At 36.4% G+C, this 26,394-nt stretch overlaps 1 protein-coding gene across 1 annotated transcript in view; it reads left to right on the forward strand.

Annotated features, from left to right (window-relative positions):
* The first annotated feature begins 381 nt into the window (after window positions 1–381).
* LOC121294885 (homeobox protein aristaless-like 4) overlaps window positions 382–26,394 on the forward strand; it is a 38,166-nt gene continuing 12,153 nt past the window's right edge. Inside the window, exons 1-2 of the mRNA XM_041219044.1 lie at window positions 382–780; window positions 23,864–24,177. Coding sequence (XP_041074978.1) covers window positions 441–780; window positions 23,864–24,177 — 654 coding nt within the window. The 5' untranslated portion in view covers window positions 382–440. The remainder of the gene's footprint in view (window positions 781–23,863; window positions 24,178–26,394) is intronic.

Here is a 26,394-nt window from a genome sequence, read left to right on the forward strand (position 1 = left end):
ATATTTCCAACAAAAAGTTTTGTTTTTTTTCAAGCAAATCTCCCTCAAGCAAAGGCCTCACCCATTCATCGCATCTCCATAATAACTTGGGAGAGGTCCTGTTTTTGTTTTTTTTTTTTTTTTTTTTTTACATGAAGGAGTCCAGTGTTGTATCTTGCAGAAGAAGAGACTATTTTACTCTCTTGAACCTTAGGGGGGGCTTTTTTTGGATTTTGGTCAGCTTGCAGTTTCTGAAAAAAAAAAAAAAAAAAAAAAAACACATCTGAATCCTTTTATAACCCTCCCCAGCTGCGTCTGTGAGTGTTTGTGTGTGTGAGGAAGAAGGAGGGAGAGGGAGAGAGAGAGAGAGAGAGAGGCTCTCCAAAAAAAAGAAGACAAAAAGAAAGGTTAAAGTTAAAAACAGCGTTTGGATTTGTCTCTGTTGTTATTATTATTAAGTAATGAATGCTGAGACGTGCGTTTCTTACTATGATATGACAGCCATGGATTCATATTATAGCACACCACAAGGTAGAGATCACCTTGCAAACCCGTTTAGGACATTCCAGCCCAGTGACACCAAGTACAGCCCCACTTTCCTGACCAACAAAGGTCAGGCATATGGGGAAAAGTCGAGGAGCCCGTTCCAACAGGAATGCCAGTCATTGGATGCCAGTTCTGGAGAAGGCACCTTTAACAAATACCATCTCTTTATGCAGAGGACCTCTTGTAAAACTCCACCAGAAGGAAGCAAACTCCACCAAGACAGCAGCCACAACGGAGCGCTTATCTCCTGTTATGGTGAGTAGCAGTGTTTAAGTTTTGCGCTTCAGTTTTTTGGGGCTTATTGTTTCTAAAATCAGATGGCAAATGTTTTTTGTTTCCACGGGTGACTACAGTATATTTAATTTCGTCATTAAGCGGATACATAACAAAGAGTACTCGGGATTGTAGTCTTCGCTTATTGATAGAAGGGGCATTGTTCTGTAAGAATGTGCTTTGAAATTAAAACGTGCATGGTTATCTTGAAATATTAAGCCGCCGATTGCAAGTACTGACTCGCTATGCATGATCTGTGAGGACCTGACTAATGCAACAGTATACATTCAAGTACTATCTGGACAAGGTATATGGATCTCAAACTCAGGGTTTAGGGTAGGGAAGACAAACCCCAGCAGTTATAGCATCATCCGTCAAATGCATATCCAAAACAGCAGCATGTGACTAGCAATGAAAACGGGTTCGGATTGAAACATTGTTGCACAGGAAAAATGTAACCCAGCTAAAAACAATGGCAATGCATTTTTTTTTTCGTTTACTTATCAGTCATAAAAAGATAATTAAACAAGCTCTGTTAAAAAAAAAAAAAAAAAAAAGTTACGATCGATTTATAGACGTATTTTGTAAGTGTTATGATAACTACTACTACTACTACTACTAATATACTAATAATAATAATAATAATAATAATAATAATAATAATAATAATAATAATAATAATAGTTGGACAATATCTCTGATTGAAACAGATTTCCTAATTTTCTATCTTTAAATGTTTCGCCTTTTAACTAATATTATATTGGTGCACTTCACAGCTTATTACCAATATAATTATAAGCAAAGCTGCCCTAATAACACAATTAAGAAAGGGACATAATGTTACTGACTGTTGCATTTTCCCTTTAATGATTTGAATCAAATTATGTTTAATGTGATAATCTACATCACAATCTTTAATATTTGGAGTTGAAACTTTGAACAATTGAATTAGCGGCTTGCTGAGAACTGTAATAAATATAGCTGTTCGCTACCATTCTTTTCCCTATTCACTTTCTCCACGTCTGTGCATATTTTTGTAATTCTTGACGGAGTTTATTGTGGCGGCCTAATAAACAGTGAGAATGTAGTTTCAATTTTAGTTATTTTTCTTTTGCTTGTATGTTCTTTAATTTGCCTTTGTTTTTACGCACTTTCGCCTCCTGTCACTCCCCGAATTAATGATGCAGTGTTTGATGGTACATTGTTTTTTCTAAATAAATGTAAATAACTGAAAGTGGCTCCCGGTTTGGAGGGCCCGGGGTTATGGTAACAAGCGATCGATCACTGGGGAGCAGGGTGCAGGCGCGCAAAACCGTCAAAGACACTTGCAGTACTCAGCCCCCAGAAAGCACAATACTGACGCGCATTATGCGCATACAGATTACTTGTACTACTTATAGCCAATATTCTCTTTACTCTAAACTTTTATGATACACATTTGGTCAGGTTTCAAATTGTTATGTAAATTCCAATATTTGTATTATAGCCTTCTCCGATGTCATTTTGTAGGGCTTTAAAGATTTGTTTCAACAAACAAATACAATGTTTTCATTTTTAAATGTAAAAACACGAAACAATGACAAGAAAGAAAGAAAGAAAGAAAGAAAGAAAGAAAGAAAGAAAGAAAGAAAGAAACAAAGAAAGAAAACAATAACAATACAGTTTTGTTTTGGTTTTTACCCACCAAAAATCTTCGTAGATCAAACGACTCCATTACAATCTTGTTCCAATCATAGGGATTCCGTCAGGCATTCTGTTTTTACACAAACTTGCTAATGGTTATTATAACACACATAACAGCCTGACGAGCTATTAAACAAATAATCGAAACTTTCTGTTATATTGCTGTCACCAAAAATATCTCCATGTGATCATCATTTCATGTTATTAGAGTTATGAATATTAATAAGAGAATACTGTCTTTAGGGATTCGGATTCTCCTATAGAACGGTCTACACCCGAGTGAGAGAGTAATTGGCTACTTAAAACATGTAGTAGTAATAATAATAATAATAATAATAATAATAATAATAATAATAATAATAATAATAATAATAATAATAATCATCATCATCATCATCGAAGGTATTACATATTTTTAATAAAGAAAATGAGCAGGCCGTGAACCCACAAAAATGTAACATTTTGTATTTATCAATACCTGTCTTCCACCAATAATTCAGATTTTCTGTTAACTAAACGCCTCTGTTTTGCAATTATCTTTGAAAAGAATAACGCGAAATAATGAAATCTTGCATGAAAGCTGGAACATCCATTTATACAGCTATAAATTTAACTTCAGCTCCCCACAAAATCAAGCGCTTAGCCAGACATTAGCTGTAACAAATTCGATGTAAAACCGCAGACAGCACGAAAAGAGCACAAAAAATGTTCCAAAAATAAGAGCAGACGACTGAAAATGGTAGGAAAACGGGAAACCAATGTTAGTAAAATGTGGTGTTATCCTGACCTGCTAGCTCATGGGGCCTAAAATGTTTACAGTGATACGTCACAGTGTCACACATACATGTCAAATGTCACAAGGGACTTCGTGTTGATTAACCCATTAATGGTATTTAAATTCAATAGCTACGGGCTCATTTTATACCAATACGATGTCGTATCAGGTTTGTACCACATCGGGAGCATGATATACGGTAGAGGTAGAGTTTCTATAGGTCTATAATGTTACTCACACTGTTGGATCGTATTTCCCTTATTGAACTCTGAGAAACAAGCCCGCTCTAATTTATGCTGCGTATTTAAGACACAGGATGAGACAATTACAGCGGCAGAGGGCACCGGAAGATGCGTGCGCAGCATCTTGTTATGGTTTCTTATTTGTTTTTCTTATCATGTATTGATATTGTTATTGTTGGAATTATGTAGCCTGTGACTTGTTTCTTTTTTAACTACTTGTAAAGAGCTTTGAGATATTGAAAGGCGCTATGTAACTAAATACAACTGGAAATGTAAATCGATCAAGAAAATATAGCGACCTTCTCTTCTGCTGAGAGGATGCGGGTGAGAGGGCCTCTGCATGGTGTGGCCCGCTACAGCATTTATTTTATTTGCAATTTTCAGTCCTTTTAATGTGAATTAAAAAATAAACAAAACGCCCTTATTAATGTGCACGTCTTCTCACAGTAGGCCTATCACACAACCCACAATTCCCCTTAATAATAAGACTCATTAAATTTTTTTTAACGTGTCACATGTGTTCTAACATAATTAATACTTATTTCTTTAAATATTAAATTAGACTTGTTAAATAACTATTTATTTGTAACACAATGCCGTGTTTATGGCGCAGTTCCAAAAGTGTGCATTGCATAGGAATATATACAATTAGCCTACATCTACAGAATAAATGAGGTAAAAAAAAAAAAAAAAAAAAAGGTTGTGAGGTCACTCAAACCTAAAGACATATGACTAATGATGACGCAAGTGTGACTTCCTAGACCACTGAAAATACCTACCTTGAGTTGCGTGATTGATGTATTTTCAGACATGGCTAGTCTACCTGTCATATTGAAACACACCAATACGATTCGACTCGAATATAGAAGCAGGTGATAACTGATGGAGGTTGCAGGTGATAACTGGTCGAAAGACCTACACTATTTGAACTTACCATCTCGCAATATAGAACCGATACCTCATTGAAGACCTATTTTTCGTCGGATCCATTTCTGCAATGCATATATTTAGGCTAGCTGTAAAATGTTTATTCGATGTCAAATTTAAACAAACTACAATAATTATATGGACTTGAACTATAAAATGAGGACCTATCATTCACACTTTTTTTTTTTATTTGAACAATAATTCTTTCATCTAAAAATAACTGTTAATTTACAGTCTTTTAGTTTTTCGTTAAGAAAAAAAAATCGACCTTTGACATGTGCCTTCACGCCTTTATTTATTTATTTATTATAAAACAGAATTGACATTGTAAATTAAACCTAAATCTTATACAACAGATGTAAAACACATTTCAGTATTTATATACAGCTAAACAATTAAAATGAACACCACAATATGTATACACTTTTTAAAATCTAACATTTTATTTTGCTTTGTATAATAAACACACGTGTGCATTAAATGCTGAATAATATACTTTAACGGTACATTAAGAGTCACGAAATACATTTACATCTATAATATTTTTATTTGTCTAGTAAAACATGTATTAAATCAAATATTAATTGCCCTTTATGTGGTTTTCTTTTTTTTCTTTTTAAGTAATAACAGTACTATTTGATTTAAATCTCATCGCAAATATGTTTGAACTAATTCTTAAATTATGGCTACCCACAGCGCAAAAACGGTATAGCCTTGAATAAAACAAAAGGGAGATATTTCAAAGGTACCATTTATCCATACTGTTGTGGCAGTGGTTTTATTGCAAAGCATCAGCTTATTATATTTTACAATCGTCTGAAGCGCATCCATAACCATATGCTTTATTTTGAATGGATGCTCCCACCTCACGTGAACGCCCACTGGCACCTTCTTACCTTGAAAAACGTTTAATACGGTATTTACTTTTTTTTATTTTAACCTATACGACTGTTGAAAATAGTTTTGAACAAACTGGAACTGTTTTTGTTGTTTTAATATACTGTATATATGTATGTGTGTATGTATGTTAATGAAACGCCTTTCACACGACCGCGCTTATATAGTTCACAAAATAACAAACCGAGCTTGTTTTCTTTTGTACAGATCTGTAATCTCGAGGCAGTATGCTATGGTTGCGTAGAAGCCCTGCGACTCCGGGTTTTGAAGTTTGGTTTGCAAAAAGATGTTTCTCCCATTTGATCCACATGTGTAAATAAACGTTTAAAAAGAAAGTTTAAGCTAAAAAAAACATGTGTTTTTAAAATAACATCTCCCATGTGTTATCCAGTGCCAGGATCCCAATATATTAACTTCAGCTCCAAGGGAACTTTTAAAGATTTTTTAACACTACAAATGGTGTGCATTTTTAAATAATAATAATAATAATAATAATAATAATAATAATAATAATAATAATAATAATGACGTTGCCTAAATGATATTTATTAATAAAGTGATGTGTTGTCAAATACATCGTCTTACCAAATAATTATACTTATTTATTTGTCGACTGCTCTGCTTAGGACATAGGAATCGTAATTCGAGACATATAAGGCGCATTTAACAGTGGGTCGAGATAAGAATTTAGTTGTGATGCCGTTGCCAATAGGACTATAATCGAATAAAATAAAAGCACGGTGTCGATTTGACAGAGATGAATGGGTTCGGCTTCAGTCGCGTATTGTTTGTAAAAGGATGTTCGTGAAGGATTGCCAACATTAAGATTAATCGTAAGAACGGGGAAAGGTATAAGTACCTGCAAACATTTTACAACGTTTTATATTCTTTAGAATGGGCGAATCCAAAAATGTATATTCGTTGGCATAGCCGTGTGTGGAAACGCCCAATGGCAAAACTTCGAATGGACACGAGGGGCTTGCCGTGAACAGGTTCAGGTAGAATAACTTAAAACTGGAAAAGTTATTCACAGAAATCAAACAATTTAACTGCATCTTTTTGTATATTTAAACCAACAACATGGCTTTATTTACACATCATATATGCTTCCTCTCCAACATAACGACATCTTAAGCTCTTCTCATGTTTTCATCAAGCTGTATCCTTCAACAATATTCTCTGCAGGGTTCCAAACACAATGAATTAATTTAACAGAAATCTGGGAAGGTAAAACTGACTGTGATGCACATTTTCAGTATGAAAAAAAACGTGGTTTGGAACAACATAAAGGACCAGTACAGGGTTTAATTAAAGATTTAATTCAAGTGTATGGTAATAATTCAATCAGCCCTTTTTCGCAACTTCATAAATTATTGTAATCAGTGACGTAACACATCAGTAGGCTACTATGTTTAAGGCATATGAAATTCGGGCTGTTATACAGATGGTGCTAAACCGTTTACAGTCTACGTTGTGTGCAGAATAAAATCTTAAAACACATGTTTACATATTTTCAGCAAAATATATTTTAAAAGCAATATTTATTAATTGTAGTTCTTTCTTTCTTTCTTTCTTTCTTTCTTTCTTTCTTTCTTTCTTTCTTTCTTTCTTTCTTTCTTTCTTACACATAACCACTCTCTTAGGAGAAATATACCAACATTGCCTATAATCATAATGCTTTCATGTTGCGCTGGTTTGCACTGGACATAGCTTAGCCTACAGTAGCCTACAGTAGGCCATACTCTACGTTTCATTATTATGAGTCTTTAAAGGAACAAAACAATGTTGATGTTTTAAAACAGACACATTATGCTCTTACTACCATAGCAACAACACGGATAAGTTGACTGACCAAGCTGACATTAACGGCAGGGTTGATAGACCAACTTACCTAGGCTACACAACAAAATTCTAAAACAAAATCTTGCGCCCGTTTTAGTCCTATACGTGGGAAGTCGTTAGTTGAGGAAGCAGGGCGCTGAAGTTTTAGAACTTTTTCTCCAAGCTGATGTGCCAGTTTTAATAATGGGCTCCACGGGAGGCGGTGACGTGGTTTTGCCAGTAGTCCTTTTTCTCATTAAAGGACCACCAGAAACACTTTAGAGCCGCACCAACCTGTCTGAATTAATTACTCTCCTCCCTTGCGTGCAGAAGGTTGAAGCGTTTTGGAGGTCATTAGAACAGGAGGAGCAGGCTATTATTTTATTGGTTTTTAGTAAATATGGCGATTCAATCGAGGTATGTACTACAGTATTGCTATTTTCTTATAAGTGTCTTCAGGTCAATAGCATTAACATTAAGATTAATGTGTTTAAGATTTGATATGTGTAATTGGGAGGAGGATAATAAGATAGGTAGTGATAGGGAGAGGACATACAAGGGGATATGTGTGTGAGAGAAAAGGCAGAGAGACTATTTGGAAGAGAATAGTCGTGTTTCTCAGATGGAATAATGTCACGGTTCTCTACTGGAACCCTTATTTTGTTTAGGTTCTATTGGACCCTGAACCCATCCCTCCCTATTCTATTGGACCCCCAACCCATCCCCTGAACCTAAGGTTACATTTAAATCTATTTAGAACCATTTGACCTTATAGGAGCCTGGTTTGGGAGTTCCATATTTGTAAACCTTACCTTATATATTGACCTTATTCTACAGACTCCTCTGTTTTTCTGGTTCCTTATTTAACTTGTGCCCCCCCCCCCCCCCCCCCAAATCATATGAGAATAAATTGCCTTCCTAACTTATATACGACTGCACAGCATGTATTGTAAATAATTAATAAGCACAATATGCTCCAGGCAATTATAAAATATGTTACTGTACTTTATATAATTAAATAGAAATTCTCTACTGTAATAAATCTGTTTTTTGGACCTCTTGGTAGCAGGTTTTTTTTTTTTTTTTTTTTTTTTTGTCCCAGCAGGCTTTATGATTAAACTGCCCAGAAATTGTAGTGTTCCATATTATTTTACATTTCTTATGTGCGTGGAATGTGTTTTTATGGTGGCGGTTTCAATTGTAAAATTATAAAATGAATGGACATGAAAGCAAAAGCAAACTCACTAACTCTGTGTTGACAACTGTTTTCTAATAGAATTTGTCTTCCAGTTATTTAAAAATTGCAAATAAACAAAGTCCAGTAATATGAAGCATACTGTACAAGATAAAGCTATGGTATATGTCTATTGTATCCTTTGCAATAACAGAATGTAACAGAAAAAGTGTTAATTCTGAACTATTGTACACTACTCAAATATTTCCCACATAGTGTGCCTTTTACGCTTTTCATTCATGGAGCAATATCTTGGCATAGACTTTTAATTTGTTCTTGAGCCTTTAACTAACACAACATTTACTAAAATGTCTGTAAACGTTTGAAAACAGCAAATCAATATCCTCCTTGGGCCGACATGCTGAAACAACGGTTTCAAAGATTTACAACAGGGTGCTCTGCAAGGGGAATACTTTTATTTTCAGCATATTTCTTGCTTCATTTGTCTTTTTGGTGCCATTGGCTAAGGCAAAAATGCACACTGGTGGTTATCTATTATTTGAATGTTTGCCTTGTGTTTTACAAATACAAGATTTTATTTATCAGACATCATAAGCTGCTGTGAAGCATACATACAAACTTCCATAAACCATGACGATAGCCACACCATCATACCGGCAACTATTCTGTAACTATTCTATGAATAAATCATAAATAAGGCTTTACATTTTTCAAATTTCAGAATGTGTGTTAGTCTATGGCATAATCGCTGACATCAGATATGCAGCTTTCCTCTTGCTGTCAAGGTTCAGTTACATGACGGTGTTGGCAAGATGGATTCCACAGAGAGGGCTGAATTTTAAGAGACAACTATGATTTCAACTAAACAGTGCAGCTCTCTGACAATTTTAAAACAGCAGTCAATAGATACTGCATTGTATTTGCATTTCCTGTTGCAACTTTTGGCATACACTTTCCCAATATCTGCTGCAAACAGTATAATTTAAATACAAGCTACAGATGTGGGTGATTATTACAGAATAATAAAATGTCTTGGCATGATAATTCGGATGATGCGGGGACAATAGTAGTGGGTGTTTAGGCATTTTGAGAACCAGGCACGATAGCATTGTACAAAATAATTTCAACAACACAAGGTCGATACTGATTAACAGACACTACTGGCTATTCACTAGATTCATATTGTTGTGCTAATTTGCAGTTCAATATTGTTATGTTTGGAATAAAAAAAGGAGAGTTTTGAATACAGTGCCATTTTATTTCACATTCCAGATAGTGAGTCACCTGAAAGTGAGCTCTGAAGTGAAGGAGCACAATAAATACCCTCTCTTGCCTTTTAATGGAGTTCTTGGCATTAACAAAAGACCATTATTGGCAGATCTCAGAGTGCAGGCTGTTTTGTAATAAGTACAGCTAATAGGCTAGACCAAAACCATGGCTAGCCTTATTAATAAGAAGCCACATTTTAATATCAATATAGTGCTTCACGGTGACCTTACAACTGGGGGGAAGTGACAGGTATGTGCAAAAGTTGTGACTGCAGCATTTTGAACAAGCAGCAACTTATTCAATGAGGCAAATAAGAAATTACAATAATCAACCCTTGAGGTTACAAAACTCTTGAACCAGTGTCTCGGCTTCAGCTCGGGACAGCATTGCCTTCAACCTAGCTATATTTCTCAGGTCCAAAAAGAAATCTCAGTAATTGCCTATTTGTTGCTTTACCAAGCTTTGTTTGCAAAAGTTGTTTTTTTAATTTAACAACAGTATTCTGAAACCCTGAAGCCATGAAGAATTTGGAAATATATTTACTGGAGCACTGATTTAAAAGGAATTGCATACTCTCCTTTTCTGCCTGCACAATTGTGTTAACATTAGATTGCAATAGGAAACACTATTATTGAATTGGGAAAGGCAAACTGAATAAAAAAAAAAAAAACCCTGTCATATGAGGACACATAAATGTTTCAGTTTTAATTGAACTGGAAAGGTTAGCTCACAACTTGAGCAGCAGTCTGGATTCAACTCAAATTAGAAACACGTTTTGCCATTTATTCAAATAATGAAAATCCATGGATTGCTGACACTTCAGTTTCCATCAAATATAAGATTTATTGAAATACATTGAAGTGTCTTATAAACATTGCTTTGAATAAGACAGGCATTCACAGTTTTAAAAAACTATATGCAGATATATGTATGTACAATTTGCATGTATGTGTGTGCATTTATGTACAGTGTGGACAAATACATGTATGTATGTATGTACAGTATGTATGTATGTACAGCATGTATGTATGTATGTATGTCTGCCTGACTCTCTGTATGTATGCATGTAGGTGTGGATGACTTTTAAAAGAAATCCACATAACTAAACAAACCAACTTTGTTTGAACTCAGTTACCATAGTTTATGTTATACTTTTTAAAAATATAGTGGTGTCATAACTAAAATGTAATCCTGGGGTCAGCTTCTTGTAGCAGATGTGATACCCTGTGAGACCTAGGTGAAATATTGAGATCATGACTTTCATACATACTTCCTTTGATATATACTTCCTTTCATACATACTTCTGTGCTTGAAAAGACAGATTGTTAGCTGGATAGAAAGGTGGATAGACAGTGCTGCTGCAATTATCTTCCAGATCCTTGTCTTTAATGTTTGCTTGGAATTGCTTTGAGTTATTACCTAAATGTTCTCTCAGTAAGAGATTCCTGGGCTGAGGAGGTCTTCTCTTTATTTCCCTGACTCTGTTTATCTTCAGCCCAGTCCTAAATCATAAGATTCACTGTGTATTGTCTCCAGTGTACCCTTCACATTCCTGTTCTCACAGGTAGAAAATGAAAGGATAGCTATAATTATTTTCCCCTCCTATAACAACACAGAGGGAAACTGATTGTTACCCCAATATAGCACAAATAATAATAGTTTTTAACCTGTGTAATGTGCACATGTGCAGTGGAGTACCTGTGAGCAGTAAAGTTGATGAGTGTGGTACTGACGCAAACAGCACAGCGCACTTACTTTTCCAGCGATAACAAATGCATTCCAGTAATTCATACCTAACACGTTACTTCATAGGCCGTGCATTTGCCTGTGTAAATGAGAGCACACATTATAGTGAAGCTGTATGGTGTATTTTCAAAGCTCCTTCTGCCATGAACCGGCATTGATCAAGTGAAGAATTTTACTCAAGAAGCATCACCCTTTGGTCGTCCTTCTTAGTAACAAATCACTGCTTTTCCTATGATTCCCAAAATAGAATGAGTGTACAGCTATGGCCAAAAGTTTTGCATCACTTAGAATTTTAGGACATTTAGTTAAGTGTATAGGGTGATGCAAAACTTTTGGACATAGCTGTACAAATTTAAAAAGCAAAACATTCTTAAAGAGAAGTAGAAATTCTTACAAACATACACTGAGCCTTGAATTTAGTTATCTCTAGGCGTCTACAGTGTTGCTATGGAACCTCTTTGAGTTTTGGTTGTGCTGGTAAAGGTGGTTGTTGTTTAAGATTTAGGGCCTTGAATCTTTTCTTAAGATGCTGATAATTTTCATTCAGTACACACAGACATACTGTACATGCATTTACATTTTACATTAAAGAAGTTCCCAAGACAAATGGTACATTAATCTATTTAATATTTCTGTGACGCAGTGTTTAATTATATCTTTCTAAATACAAAAAGGATCTAATGTGAAGCTTAATTACAAATGCTTGTATAAAACAAAGCTACAAAATTAACAGCCCATCAGTATAGTGCTCTTCAGCTCTGAGCTACACATCTGGAGCACAGCCGAAACCTTGCCCAAGCCACATGTGAAGTGAGTCAGTCCTTGAGCTATCCCCAAAGGACAGGGGGGTCAGCGTTTGAAAATCCAGCCCAGTCTGCAGCTTCTCCTCAAGCACGGCCCTGTGTATTCGCCAAACCTGCCAGTACAATCCTTTGTCTGGACCAGTCTAAAGACTAAAGAATATTTTTTTAATCAAATCAAATATCAATTTTCTGCTAAATGTTTTTGACAAGCTATAATAAATATTTTGATTTACTTATTACTCCCCACACACCTTACTACAAAAAATAAGTACATACAATTGTAAACTTAAATGACATACAATATGTAATCTGCACTAAAAAAAATAAAAAGAAAAAAAATGCACAATCCTCTTTGAATTAAGGTGTTTGACAAAGGAGGCCCTGTGGATTTGTATGTGCGTGTGTATATGTGAGTGTCTGCATGTCTGCCTCAATGTGCGTGTATAAGCATGCTGAACCAAGCAGCAGAACTCACTAAAAAAAAGTAATGTTCTGAAACTGACATCAACTCTTTTCTATGGAGTCTATGCTGATTCTCATGTTCCAGGAGACCAACAGTTTTATTTTACAGTGCATTTTCTCATGATTGCTGCCAATTCCCCCAAAGCACCAGCTCTGCTGGTAACTGTGCAGAGCATTTCCAGAGCTTCGTGACATTTACTTTCAGGAGATCTGTAATACAATACCCCTGTGTGATTAAATCCTTCAAAACAGCATGGCTTGGTTGTTAGAAATGAGCACAGGGAACCAGGGTATACTGATTCCAGATCCCAATTATCTGATTACTGATTGTGTTACTCTGAAGCAAACTCTAAAGCTATGTTGACAGTGCAGTGGCAAAGTAATGTTCGAAGAGGAATTTCAAGGAAAGCTACAATGGTACTGGTTAACCTGGTTAACCAGTAAAGATGGGGAACCTATCGCAGTAGTGTGGTATCAAAGCAGTCCTAGTGTTCTTCCATATCAGGGCCCTGTGCTATTTAAGAAACCAGTTAAAATAATGGTTATAGTACAACATCCCTTATTTATTGGAATAAGTCATTTGGAAGAATGTCAATATATCCTGAAGGCAGTGCAGGGATGCTGCAGTCTTACTTATAGTCAGAATGTTAGAAATTGGATTCTGAACAAACTACAGTATCTAGTAAGGAGTACTGTGGGTATACTGTGAATAACAACTTTACTTGTCAATTTTTGTAAGACACATCCTTCCAGGGTACAGGCAGTTCTCGTTTGACAAAAAAAAAGCAACAATACTGAAACTGAACTGCACCAGCTGTAGTGACTGGAGTGCTATTACTGGAGCAAACACATAAAAGAGATATTGTGCCAACATGCATTGACACAGGTGCTACTGTACAATATCAGATAGACCCATAAAAGTTATAGTTTTAGATTCTAGCAGTGTGTACTGTAGTTTATGTATCATAAAAAACAAAATGTAGGCTTGTTTGCCTGTGGTGCTGCACAACCCAAGAAATCAAATCAAAACCAAATCAAAGAGGTTTGGTTGAGTAAAAGCGTAATTACTTTGGTTCTGTTATTTTCTGTACCTCAAGCATGACGTCTTGAAGGATTTTGGGCAGAGCAGTAACAATCCAAAGGCTTATTTACAAAGACAGTAGTGTTACAGACGTATCTTCATGTGCTCTGGTTTACCATATCATTTATGGAATCATCCTGCCCTGGAGTTGATGAAGACACTTATTTTGATAATGAGACACAAAGTGAGAAGACAGGGCTGGTTTCCATGATGTGCACGGTGGGCTCAAGGCAGAATACGGGCCCTGGAGACTGGCTTGGGGTTTACTTTCCCTTGGGAGGTTCTTGGGTGTTCCACCACCAGTTTGGTGTCTATCTTCTAAAGTTCTGAAGAGCCTTTTCAGTCTTTTATATTAGAGGTGAGAATTACTTAGAGAGGAGCCAAGTCACTCAAATGCTTTATTAACTTTTAACAACTGGTTTACTAACATGTTGACAAATGTTGCTTATTTTGTGTGAATGCATAGTTAATATACAGAATATAATAAATAAACTAATACAAATGTGTGATAATAATTATAAAAGGTGGCAGCTTGTCAGAACCTAATCTATTAAAACCACTCATATATTATCTGCAAGTATTTGTTTTACCTTTGACGTGTTTCATTTAATGAATTCAGCAGTTCCAGTGACTCACATTCAAGGCTTGCATCCAATGAACTTTCATGCTCTGTAATTCACACTCAAATGCACTGATAAGGCCACAAATCCCCATTTCTTTAGCAAATACAGCTTTGTGTCACCATCACTCAAAACTCACTTATAAGGATGTGAATCTGCAATGCAATGAAATCTCTATTTATTTTATGGCATTAGAGATTCATGCCATTATAAGTTGGGCGGCGTCCTTCAATTTGGCTAGGAATGTTTCTTCCACAGCAGTCAAATAACATTGTAATCACCCGGTATTTTTTTTCTGGCTTGGGAAGAAATTGTATTTCTTCAGCAACTGTGAAGCTGTGTGACCAATATTAATAATAAATATGCTGAGCCCAAAAATTAAACAGCATTGAGTTTGTTGAAAGCACACTGCTCAGAGCACCAGGGACCACAGAAAGACCTGAGTGTCAAGTGAGAAGTTATTTATCAGGAGTGGATTTTTAATAGTCTCCTTTTATCTACACTCTTTTACGGCCTTTCTGCTTTGCATTGTCTTCATTGAGTAAATCTTAAATCAAACTGGTAAGGTTATAGCCATGGCTTGGGACTAACAGTTATAGCACACGTATGGAATGTGTGTGGAGATCTTTCACTGCTTAAAAGAACAGTTCTTGCCCAGAGATGGTTTGTTGTATTGTATTTGCTTTAGTATTAAAGAATATCTTGTGGAACCGTACTTGCTTTTGCTGTCTCCTGTGCACTATCTATGTACTATTGCAAACAAGACAGTGGTTTGTGCAGTGTATCTAATGATCTCATATTATATGATTGTATATGTTCTTAATCATCATTTATTATTGTTGCTGCATTCATCAGCATACATGTATCTAACTTATGTGGGAACCCAGAGCAAGCTGGAATTTGTATAAGGAGCCCCTATAAATAAATATAATAAATAATAAATAAGTAATTTTTATATTAACACAAATTCAATCATGCTCAGGTTTGCTCAGAGACAGCTGTTGACTTTATTAAACACTATACATGATGATAAGAAGACGTACACACATATAAATAAATTCAGAAGGGTATAAAATAATAGTTAATAACATGAACAGCATGTTATGTGACAGGTTTTAGATATGATCAAAACGGGAACAATTGCTTTTTGAATGTAGCTCATTGATCGGTAGCACTCCAAAATCAAAGTCTATCCAATAATACACTCCCCAAGAATCAAGCCTCCCCAGGCCCATCATCATCGGAGGGTCAGGGGCGTACTCTGACTCGCGCTGGAGACGGACAGGAACTCTAATTTATTGTGTCTCTATTATTTGTTTGCGGCCGACCCCTCAATCCCTCTCCATAAAAGCACTAAAGACGTCCTGCAGATTTACAACCAGTGAAATTTCACTTTGGTGCTTTTCCCTATTGCCAGCATTGGTTAAATGTCTGCCCCCAGTAAAGACGTGACCCTAATACCTGGAGGTGGTTTTAACTGACATCTCATATGTTAGGAATTATCCCCCCCCCCCCCCCTTCTTAAGTGCAGACTTGTCAAACGAACAAGTGAGTATAAGAAATATCCTGGGAAACATGAAAATATGTAAATATATAAACAAATATATATATATATATATATATATATATATATATATATATATATATATATATATATATATATATATATGATACTGTAAAATGTGTTTTCCATGTGGCTCACTGAGGACGTGGAAAAAAAGTGTCAAGATCACAAAAGAAATGATCTCAGGATCTTCACATTTCAAATGAAGATCATTCATCATGTGATCTTGACATAACATAATTGTTTTTTAACGTTGTCCCCTGTCCTTAATGAGCCACTGTAATTTAATAACATTTTACCCCTTACAAAAGTATCCTGCAGTATTACTTCAATGAAGTGCGTTTTGTTACTTACTTTAATGCATTTTCAGTGCTGGATTCATACTGAAAAATGATGTCATCAATTGCACTTAATTGTCATAACACAGATCTAAAAAAATCTTTATTTGGATAACAACTGCAAAGTTGTTGTTTAAAATCCATCCTTATGGGTGCTCTACTTCTTTTCTGATAAAGAGCGTGCTTAAAGCTGGTCTGAATTAAATACAGGGGAAATAAACATCATTTTGAAAGCATTTTAGGTATTGTTATATGATGGGTAACACATGCCTGATGCAACATATAAACATCATCAAATATTTCAATCTGTGGGACTGACATGCACTTAAATACTCCTTCATGAATTAGCATAAACATTTTAAAGAAAAATACACAAGTTTGTTTTTGTTATCATGAGGGGTGCCAATACTTAAAAGAAAAACTGTATAATGTATGCTCTGTTTATTTAAATATTTACCCAGGAAAAACCTTCTGGAACAAGGGGTCTGGCAAAAGTCCAATTGGTCTGTAGAGAAACGTTATTTATTGTCACTATAGCGGCATTTAATATATATTTTTTATTTCATTCTGGCAGCCTGTCACAGGAAATGTAGGTCACAGAGATGAGTTTTAATTGCAAGATTACAATTATTTTCAAATAAATAACAATTATACTTATATTATAATTATATTATTTATAACTACTGTACCATGTGTTAACCATTATACTCCAGCTTGGTGGGAATGATGTATTGCTTAATAATGATTCATAGTAAATATTGTGATAAGGAGGTTATGTATTGCTATACATAATCTAAACACTACTAATAAGCTGTTGTACCTATAGTCCAACAATAATATAGGAGTTTATTTTCTGTTTTACCCTGTGGAGACATATAAACAGAAAAGAAAAGGAGTTGTTTTATTGTGCATAAATCTGGCTGTTCAATAAACTGACTAAGCCAGTTATAAGACTTGTTTCTTTGTGTTTTTTTAAGTACTGGTCATTTTCTTTTTTTGTTGATTTTTTTTGCGCCTCACAAACACACTTACAGTAATTCAGACAATTCAGTTAGTAAAATATAAATCAAACCAAGATGGATTGAGATACCCTTTTAAAAATGGGTACAGTTCTAGTCTAGAGGTGTAGCAAGCTCTGAGTGTATGTCCTAAACTGTTGCACACAAAACCAAGCTAGGAGATACAGTGAGAGATTGATCAGGTTTACTTCAGTGCTGATTGGTTTCAACCTAAAACACTGTGTAACAATTTTTTTTTTTTTTTTTTTGGTTCCTGGGTAGTAAGTGTTATTTCCTAATTGCTTATGCCTCAAAAGTATAGAAAATGGCTATTATTCCCCACAAACTTTGCTTTTGTGATCAGGACAGTGATATTTTGAAATTTACCTATTTTCCAGAACATTCCAGATAGACTCAGTGCTGAGTAAACTTGAAGTAAGTTCTAGAACTTTCTAGAACTTTCCAGTAATATAAATAGTAGTATAAATACAGGGGCCTTAAGCCCACCAGTTCAGTTTAGTTCCAGCTGCCTAAGTGGATACATATTTGCATTTTTCTGAGATGGCATCAAGAGGCTGCAATGGTGGCATTCCTGATTGGTCTCCAAGGCGGTTTTACCAAGTTTCCCAGCCTTTGGGACAGCAGGGACACCAAGGTGCACTACCACAGGTGGGACTGGCCACAGCGGACCGAGTTCTCTCTGGGGAGGAACAACGTCAAGTGGGAGCCACTGATGGACCCCCGGAAGGTGCTGATGCCACCACTGCACATCAAATTGGGCCTTATGAAACAATTTGTCAGAGCTCTAGATAAGGAGTCCGCAGCCTTCAAGTACCTTCAAGACTTCTTCCCTAAGCTGTCTGAGGCAAAGGTCAAAGCCGGTGTCTTCGTCGGACCACAGATAAAGAAGATCCTGGAGTGCAATGAATTCCCCAAGAAGCTCACTGGTAAGGAGAAAGCGGCTTGGAACAGCTTTGTCGCAGCGGTTCGGGGGCTTCCTGGGCAATCACAAGGCCGAAAACTATGTGGAGCTGGTTGAGACTCTGGTGAAGAACTACGGCACAATGGGCTGTAGGATGTCCCTCAAAGTCCATATCCTTGATGCTCATCTTGATAAATTCAAGGAGAACATGGGAGCGTACTCGGAGGAGCAAGGCGAGTGCTTCCACCAGGATATACTGGATTTTGAACACCGCTACCAAGGACAGTATAACGAGAACATGATGGGAGACTACATTTGGGTGCTGATTCGTGAAAGTGATTTACAGTATAATTGTAAATCCCAAAAAACTACTCACTTCTAAATCTTTTGTATTACTTTAGTATAAATACATGTTAATTTGGATTCATATGTTGTTTTTTTCTGACTTTATGTGAACGAAAAGATCGTTTTCTCATTGGAAATAGGTAAATTTCAAAACATCACTGCCCTGGTCACAAAAGCAAAGTTTGTGGGGAATAATAGCCATTTTCTATACTTTTGAGGCATAAGCAATTAGAAAATAACACTTACTACCCAGGAACAAAAATTGTGTTACATAGTGAAATCAACAATCCCTTGGATTAGGTTTTTTTTTTTGATACCATAAAAATAGACTGAGATAGGGAGTGTCACATTGGATCTGGCGTTATAGTGGGTTAGGCAAGCAAAATCCTGCGAGCTCAGAGCAGACACCTGCAGGGCTGACCTTTGTCCTCCAGGGGCCGGTAGCTTGCTGATGTCCGCTCTAGAGTTCCTGGGTGTAAAAAAGAAAGCTGGCTTGGTCTTGGTATCAGAGGACGCCCACTGAACCTTTGGGTCTGCTGAGCTGTGTGGGGAATTGCTGCGGTGAGAATAAATAACTAGATATTACAAATTGGGGTAAAATAATTGTGCACACTAAATAAAATTAAATTAAAAATCAACCCAAAACCAAATGAAAATTCGAATTTAACATGTGCTGTACATGTATTTCAACATGATTAATATGAGCAATAATCATGCTGTAGTTGCTACTATCTACAGTACTTTTCGGTGATATTTACATGTGTGCATGATGTTTGTTTACTTGTCACATCAAAGGAAGCATTGAAGCCATTGGTTAAAAGAACAGATCAGGAGATCCTGGGTTCAAATCCCAGCTCAACCACAGACTCAATGTCTGAACCATCTCCATTGTTTTGCATGGCCCCACTCTAAGTGTAATTGCAGCTTCGGTTTAGTTTGGGGATGTGGTTTTGTGTTTTTAATAGAATGGGATAAATATTGACTTTGTGCTGTAGCACCAGGAGGGAAACAAGGCCTCCATCTGTTGTAGCACTGTTTGGGTCTGTACTGAGTTTACAGATACTCTGCAGGAAATAATATCACAGTCTAAAACAGAATTTGATTAATGTGACAGAAGAATGGTTCTCAAACTGCAGTCCCAGGACCTCTGGGAGTCTAACTGCTCAGGGTGACCACAGCACATTCCGAAATCCCTATCTTTATAATGAAACTTTCTTTAAAATGAAATCCTTTGAATGAGGAGAGACAGGCACACCTGTCTATAAGATAAAGTAAATCTCATTTAAAAAAATCTGCAGTGTGCTCCATTTTACAGTATGATTTTCTGGTGTCCGTTTACTGGATTCTCCCATAGTGTAGCCTTCTGCGCAATTTACTTCACCCAGAAACCTGGTCTTGGATTTCTTTCCAGTTTGTTTACATTCCCTCAAACCCCAATTTAATCCACTGGTGCCTGTCTGGGTTTATAAATGTCTTGCTGATCTTTGCCATTTTTATATTTCATTAACTTATTTTTTTTAAAAGGCAGACATTTGCCCCGTATGTTTACAATTGGTTTATTTCGCCTCCACCTCCCCACCCCCCCAAAAAATCTGTTTACATTTAGTATGCCATTTCTTTAGCCAAATATGCAGGCTTCCATTTACTTCAACTAGAGTGTGACAGGCATGCCCACTGCATTTCCATCATTCTGTGCTATTTATCTACTTTAACATCTGTATTATCTTTTTCTCTGTCAAATTAAAGGAATATGGGGTACAGTAAGACTTTTGAATGCTATTATTCAGAAGCACACACCAGCCATATCTATATTAAAAAAAAAAAAAAAAAAGTTTTAACATATTTAAAAATGAAAGCAAACTGAACTGTGGATGAATGTTTTAAGGCCAAGGAATCCTATTTTAGTAATAAAAAAAAAAAAAAAAAAAGATTTTGATTTTGTTGCTTTAATGAAAATATCTTTGGCAGGCATGTGCTCTAGGGACTAATTGAATCAGCCAGGGGCAGAGGTTTTGCCTAATATTGATATTTCCCATGTCTTTCACCTCACTGTATTCACAAGTGCCCCGAGCTTTTATCCCCAAAATAAGTATTTGCATTCAGCAGAAAACTATCCATTTCTGATAGCCTGTCTCTTGAAAGAACAAAATGCCAGAGAGTCCAACCCCCTCCCCCTCTCCACCTCTCCACCCAAAAATATCAATGACACAGAAGATAAACAAGCCCCTTTGATCCCAGCGGCATGGTTTCAAATAGTCTGACAGCTTTTCCTGGTGGACGCAGAAGTCACGAGGCATCTGAAGGAATAACTTTAAAATATTTATGTTGAGTAAATATATGTGTTCCAAGTCTTTCACAGGATGTGTCAGTCTTAGGCAGGAGGCAATGTGGGACCCATTATACCAAAGAGCAAAAAAAAGCTTTATTTTTATCAAGGCTGAGCGGCATTGGCTAGCATCAGAACGCGGTACCAGTTGCCATGGAGCGGGGATCTCCAATAATTCAAAGTGTTCTTAATGAGTAAACGGGGTAATTGGCGGACTTAAATATTGCTATGTTAGTTAGATAGTTAGAGACAAGAAACAAAACAAACAAAAACATTTAAAAACCATAGGACAGTTCACTGCAGCATAGCTCTGACTCTTCTCATTAAAACAGCTATTCTGGTAGTTCTGAGCTGGGGAGGGGGGAACGGTGGGGGCGGGGGAGCAGTATTTAAAAGTCAAATTGACTAATGTCAGACTCAAATGTCAAACCCTGAGCCTGTGGATGTAGCACTACATTCAATTCACTTTAATTTTGCTTGTAACTTTACTCTTAATGTATGATTGTGTGTGTTTGTCAGGGTCCAGATTAGAGCACAGCTCCACCTACAGGAGCAGGAGGTTATTTTATTGCTTCTTCTACAGCTCAGTTACAGTGTATGAACAGTGTATTTAAAAGTGGCTGTTAATAAGGCAAGCACTGCTATGAACTATACTTGTATTTATTGTACTTTACAAATTAATTGCTCATTCTAGATAATTAATGTACTGTAGCTGCAGTTTAATGCCTTTTTACTATGAGTAGGTGCCATTACAGAAAGTTTGGGCTAAATGGGTGAAAAATGCACCGCCAATAATATTTTGCCCAGCATGTAACAAATATGATATACAATGGTGTTATTGATTCCCCTCCCTTCTTACTCCCCTACAGCTCAGCCCTCCACTCTTCTGGACACAGAAATCAGTTGTCCCTCCAAACTCCATTACCCAGCCCCTCATTATGTGGTCGATTTCCTACTTCACCGAAACCCAGCTCTCCCTCACCGCACAATCAGAGCTGACATAATCAGCAGCTACTGAGCTATCATGTACACATTTGTTTTGTGAGTTTTGGGACAGGGAATTTTAATTTTAGGGGGGCTGCTAGAGTACTCTACCAGACCATCATCATACATATAAAAATGCTCACAAATCCATAACTTCCAACAATTCACAAGAACCCAATTCTTAGGTAAAAAATAAGAAAGTCAAGTAGACAACAGCTTTGGCTAATGCTTTTGACAGACAGACAGACAGACAGACAGACAGTCAACGATGGGGTGAAGGTAGTGAACTTACATACAATTTAGTGCATCCAAAAATCTGGTCATGGATTTCTTTCTAGTTTGAGGGTGTGAAGTGAAATCTAGTCTGAGGAAGTAATGCCCGTCTGTCCAAGAAAAATACTCCTCCAAACTATTGTTCGTGTGGGCCTGTGATCAGCGCCAAGGGTGGTTATTTCTGATGAAAGCCTGATTTATGGAGGGAGACTGGCTTTGGTTATACAAGTGTCCTGAGAAACTGACAAGCCAGAGAAATAGTCTGCAAGCATACAAAGCACACATTTTCATAATGAACAATGCAAAATGTACAAGCATTGTTTGTGGTTCTCTGGAATAGTTGTGCTTATATGATGAAAGTTGAAATTCAACAACCAGCCCAGCGCTGTTGGGATGGGCGAGCTTCGTCTTGCAGCTCTTGAGCATAGACTTCTGTCCTGTTGAGACAAAATCAAAATCAAGCTCCCATGTACATATCTTGTTTTGGAAGATAAGGCAAGAGTTCCAAATCTTTCTTGACACAAGCCCCCCACTCCTCCCATGATCTAGAGAAATCATTACATTGTATTTTCCAGATTTACTACTAACAAAACTAATGAAAAAACTAACAAATGCTGTCAGACAGCTGTATGAATTTTAACATAATGCTATTTATAAATAGTGTTTACTATTGTAAATGTACAGTTTTAGTTAATGCCTAATTTCATTACACTTTCTAAATGGTGAAAAGCATTGGGGAATTATAAACCCATGCAATGAATGGGAGTGAATGTGCACCAATCTTTATTTACATTCTAGAAGCACATCCTCCATAATGTGTTCATTCCATGCTTCACATTTACACCATATAATGTTTTTTTTTTTTTTTAAATAGAAGAGCGCCTGCAGAGATGTCGCTATTAAACATTAGGCAATCAATTACAATGAAAATGAAGTCAGGAAGTGCCTTGACCCATGTGAATATAAATATTTAGATAGTGAGTAGTTTACAGTGGAGTGAATTATCCAGGTCAAACTCTTTATTCAATTAAAACCACACCACATTATTAAAAGTACAGCTGTTTTAGTTAATGCTCTTATCAGCTTCTGAAAGAACCAGCCGCAACAGCTGCATTTATAAACATGTGGTTTGAAATCCACTCTAAAACTGAGACTGTATTTCCTATTCCAATTTATTTAATCCAAACATCTGTGTCTTTAATGACTTTCATGGTCTTAAAAAAAAAATCAAATGAGAAAAATATCCCTGCTTGAGTGAAAAGTAATTAAACAATATTGGATTACACCTAACTTGGTTGTACAGTGATCACAGTGCAAAGTGAAAACAGAAGGAACTGCTTTTTTATTATTAACCTTGCTAGTCATTAATTTGTATTCTTAAGGAAATTACTGAACAAATTAATTTATTTTTTAATTGTATGTATATTTTGACTTCTTTAACACACAAATCAATGTAAATACAGTATAACCTGTTGTTTTTATTGAATAAAGTCATGCATTGACTGGCATCATACATTATAAACCTTGTAAAATTGACATCATGTTATAGCAGAATCTAATGCTAGCAAGAATCTTACAATTGAAACAGAAATTTAATTACAAGCAATCCAGTGAATAAATTATGCCTTACGCTTTTATTCAAAACCAAGCGTAAGACAATCTCTACAGTCTTACTAAATCAGCCTGTAAAGGAATGGCACTCTAGGACCTGTGTTAATTACCCCTGGTCTAGGACACATTTTATTGTCTTTTCAGCAGCACTAACAATGTTCCCTCTCCCACTGCCTTTTCAGCCAAAGACAGCAGTGGGCTGACAGACTCTGAGTTGCCCCCAAGCACTGACCCTGCAGGGATGGACAGCAGCTACCTCAGTGTGAAAGAGTCTGGGGTCAAGGGGCCCCAGGACCGTCCGGGCTCCGAGATTACCAATCCGCTGGACAAGGGTGAGGGCGAGAGCAACAAGGGCAAGAAGAGACGCAACCGCACCACCTTCACCAGCTACCAGCTCGAGGAGCTTGAGAAAGTGTTCCAGAAGACACACTACCCCGACGTGTATGCCAGGGAGCAGCTGGCATTGCGCACTGACCTAACTGAGGCCCGAGTGCAGGTAATGGGGGGGGGGTTAAGTAAGGGCATGCTTGAAGAAAGTCCAGAGCTAACTTTCTAGATTGTACAGGGATAGGCACAGCCATTCTAACTCTTTTCTCCAACTACAGCATGTTTTACATTCTTTAACAGAACTTGGCACCACTACTGCTAATATGCTAATGTAGTAGAGTCCTCGATAAAATGACCCACTCATGAATCTCAGTAAAGCAAAGCTTCTTGATCTAGTTAAGGCAGGTAGAGGATAACTGTATTTGGAATGTCTGTATTTGGAATTTCTCTACTAAGATCCGAGCTTGGATTCAATCGAAATGATGGAGCCACATAGCTGTTTAAAGTATATCTGTAGCAGTGCCATAAACTAATTAAATTCAGATCCCTTCTAAATCCTTGGTCTATTTTAAAAGATGTTAAATTGCATTACACAGAATATTTAAATCTTGGTTATCCAAACAATATGGCTTTTACCAGATAACCTCATGGCCCGTGCAACCCCCCCCACCACCACCAAATAAAAATAAAAAGCTACAGCACAACTTAAAGAAAACCTTTTGAAAATAAATACATGACCAGCAAAAGAATCAATCCAAAACTTTTTTTCCCCAACAAAGAACATTCTAACGTTATTTGATGACTGTGAACAAGGCTTGAATCGATGAATCAATTAGATTAGATTAGATTACTTGATTGAGTTAATATTGAACATATTAATAGCTTCAAAGTTGTCACAAAAAGATATTAATCACAGGCATCAACTGGATTTCTAAATTAATCTTATCAAGTACAAAAGTTAGTATGCAAACATTCATATAAAAAAACATGTCTGCATCTCAAAACTTAGCCCATAGTACAAATCCATAAATCCATTTACTAATAAGCAAAAAAAAAAAAAAAAAAACAACCTTCATGAACATACTTAACAAATTAATATCCCAAAATTTTTAATTTACATGCTGAATTTTTACCATCTGTTTGTTAGTATCACATCTGGCAGCAGAGCAATCACATGACCTTAACACTGACCTATTGCGCTCACTCGTGTCCCGCCTTCAAATTGACAGCTCTGATTTGCGAATTTGCATCCCTTGACCACTCCCAGACGTCGACCCTGCCCATGGCGACCCAGTACACATTTCGGGGTGGCGCATGAAGATCTTTGAGCTTTTGACGGATATTGAATCTTTATGAACTCAGTCCAGAAGCTGGAGTCATGCACCATCCCCTATGAAATGCACACAGGACATTGGCAGGAGCCAGAGAGATTCCTGTTGTATGTGTTAAGAGAAATTCCATATTAATCCAGTTTAGATTCCCCTGCTGGGTTGGTTAACATGTATCACTATTACTACAATAGAAATTAACTGAAATGATGAATCACGTTTATAAATTTGAGGGTGTCAGTATTAAGATCTGTCACATTTAATTTAAATAGACTTTATTTGGTTACAGTCTGGAACACAACTATTGTCTGATTCTATTGGTCAAATTCAATCATCATTGACAGAAGCACAGTTGCAGCACCTCCAACACTTAGTTTCTAAGGAACTTTTTGAGATACAGACTGTATATTTGCTGTTGTCTCATTATGTGGTGCTATGGGTTCTTGTGCAGAAAAAACACTAATAGCTACTTAAAAATCCAGCTGATTGAATTAAACTCAGAAACTAAAAAACATTAAAGAAAGAAACAAAGTGAGAAAAAAGAGAATGTAATGATGTGTTATAAAGAGATTTCAGAGATTGGAGTCTTGAGTTATGGGCCCGTTGTTGCAGTACTTTTTCACACGCTGCTCCTCCTTTATAGAGAACCTGTGGGATGAATCTGAGGGCACTGTGGTTTTAGGGGAATAGCCAAAGAGTGCTGAAGATTGCATAACTAATGAGAGTCTGTTAGGGTCCTGTAAAACAACACACAAGAGAACAATACTCATCAAAACCTGCACAGCATTAGGAAGGAAACCATTTAGCCAGAACTGGGTCAAAGTAATGACCAAACATGTACAAATGTTTGATAAATATTATATCCCTTTTTTATTTGGATTTTTGAGAACAGTAAACCTGAGGTTAGGTGTATAAAAACAAGAAGAAAAGTATAATATATTAAAAGTTTTTTTTTGGATTGTTAATCCCTTACACCTGTTACTGGTGCATTACATTTCCAGGAACTCCCTAGATGTGCCTTTACCTGATCAAGAACGAATGATTTATTTTATAAGATT

Source organism: Polyodon spathula, chromosome 19 (genome assembly GCF_017654505.1).
Source record: "Polyodon spathula isolate WHYD16114869_AA chromosome 19, ASM1765450v1, whole genome shotgun sequence".
Classification (NCBI taxonomy): domain Eukaryota; kingdom Metazoa; phylum Chordata; class Actinopteri; order Acipenseriformes; family Polyodontidae; genus Polyodon; species Polyodon spathula.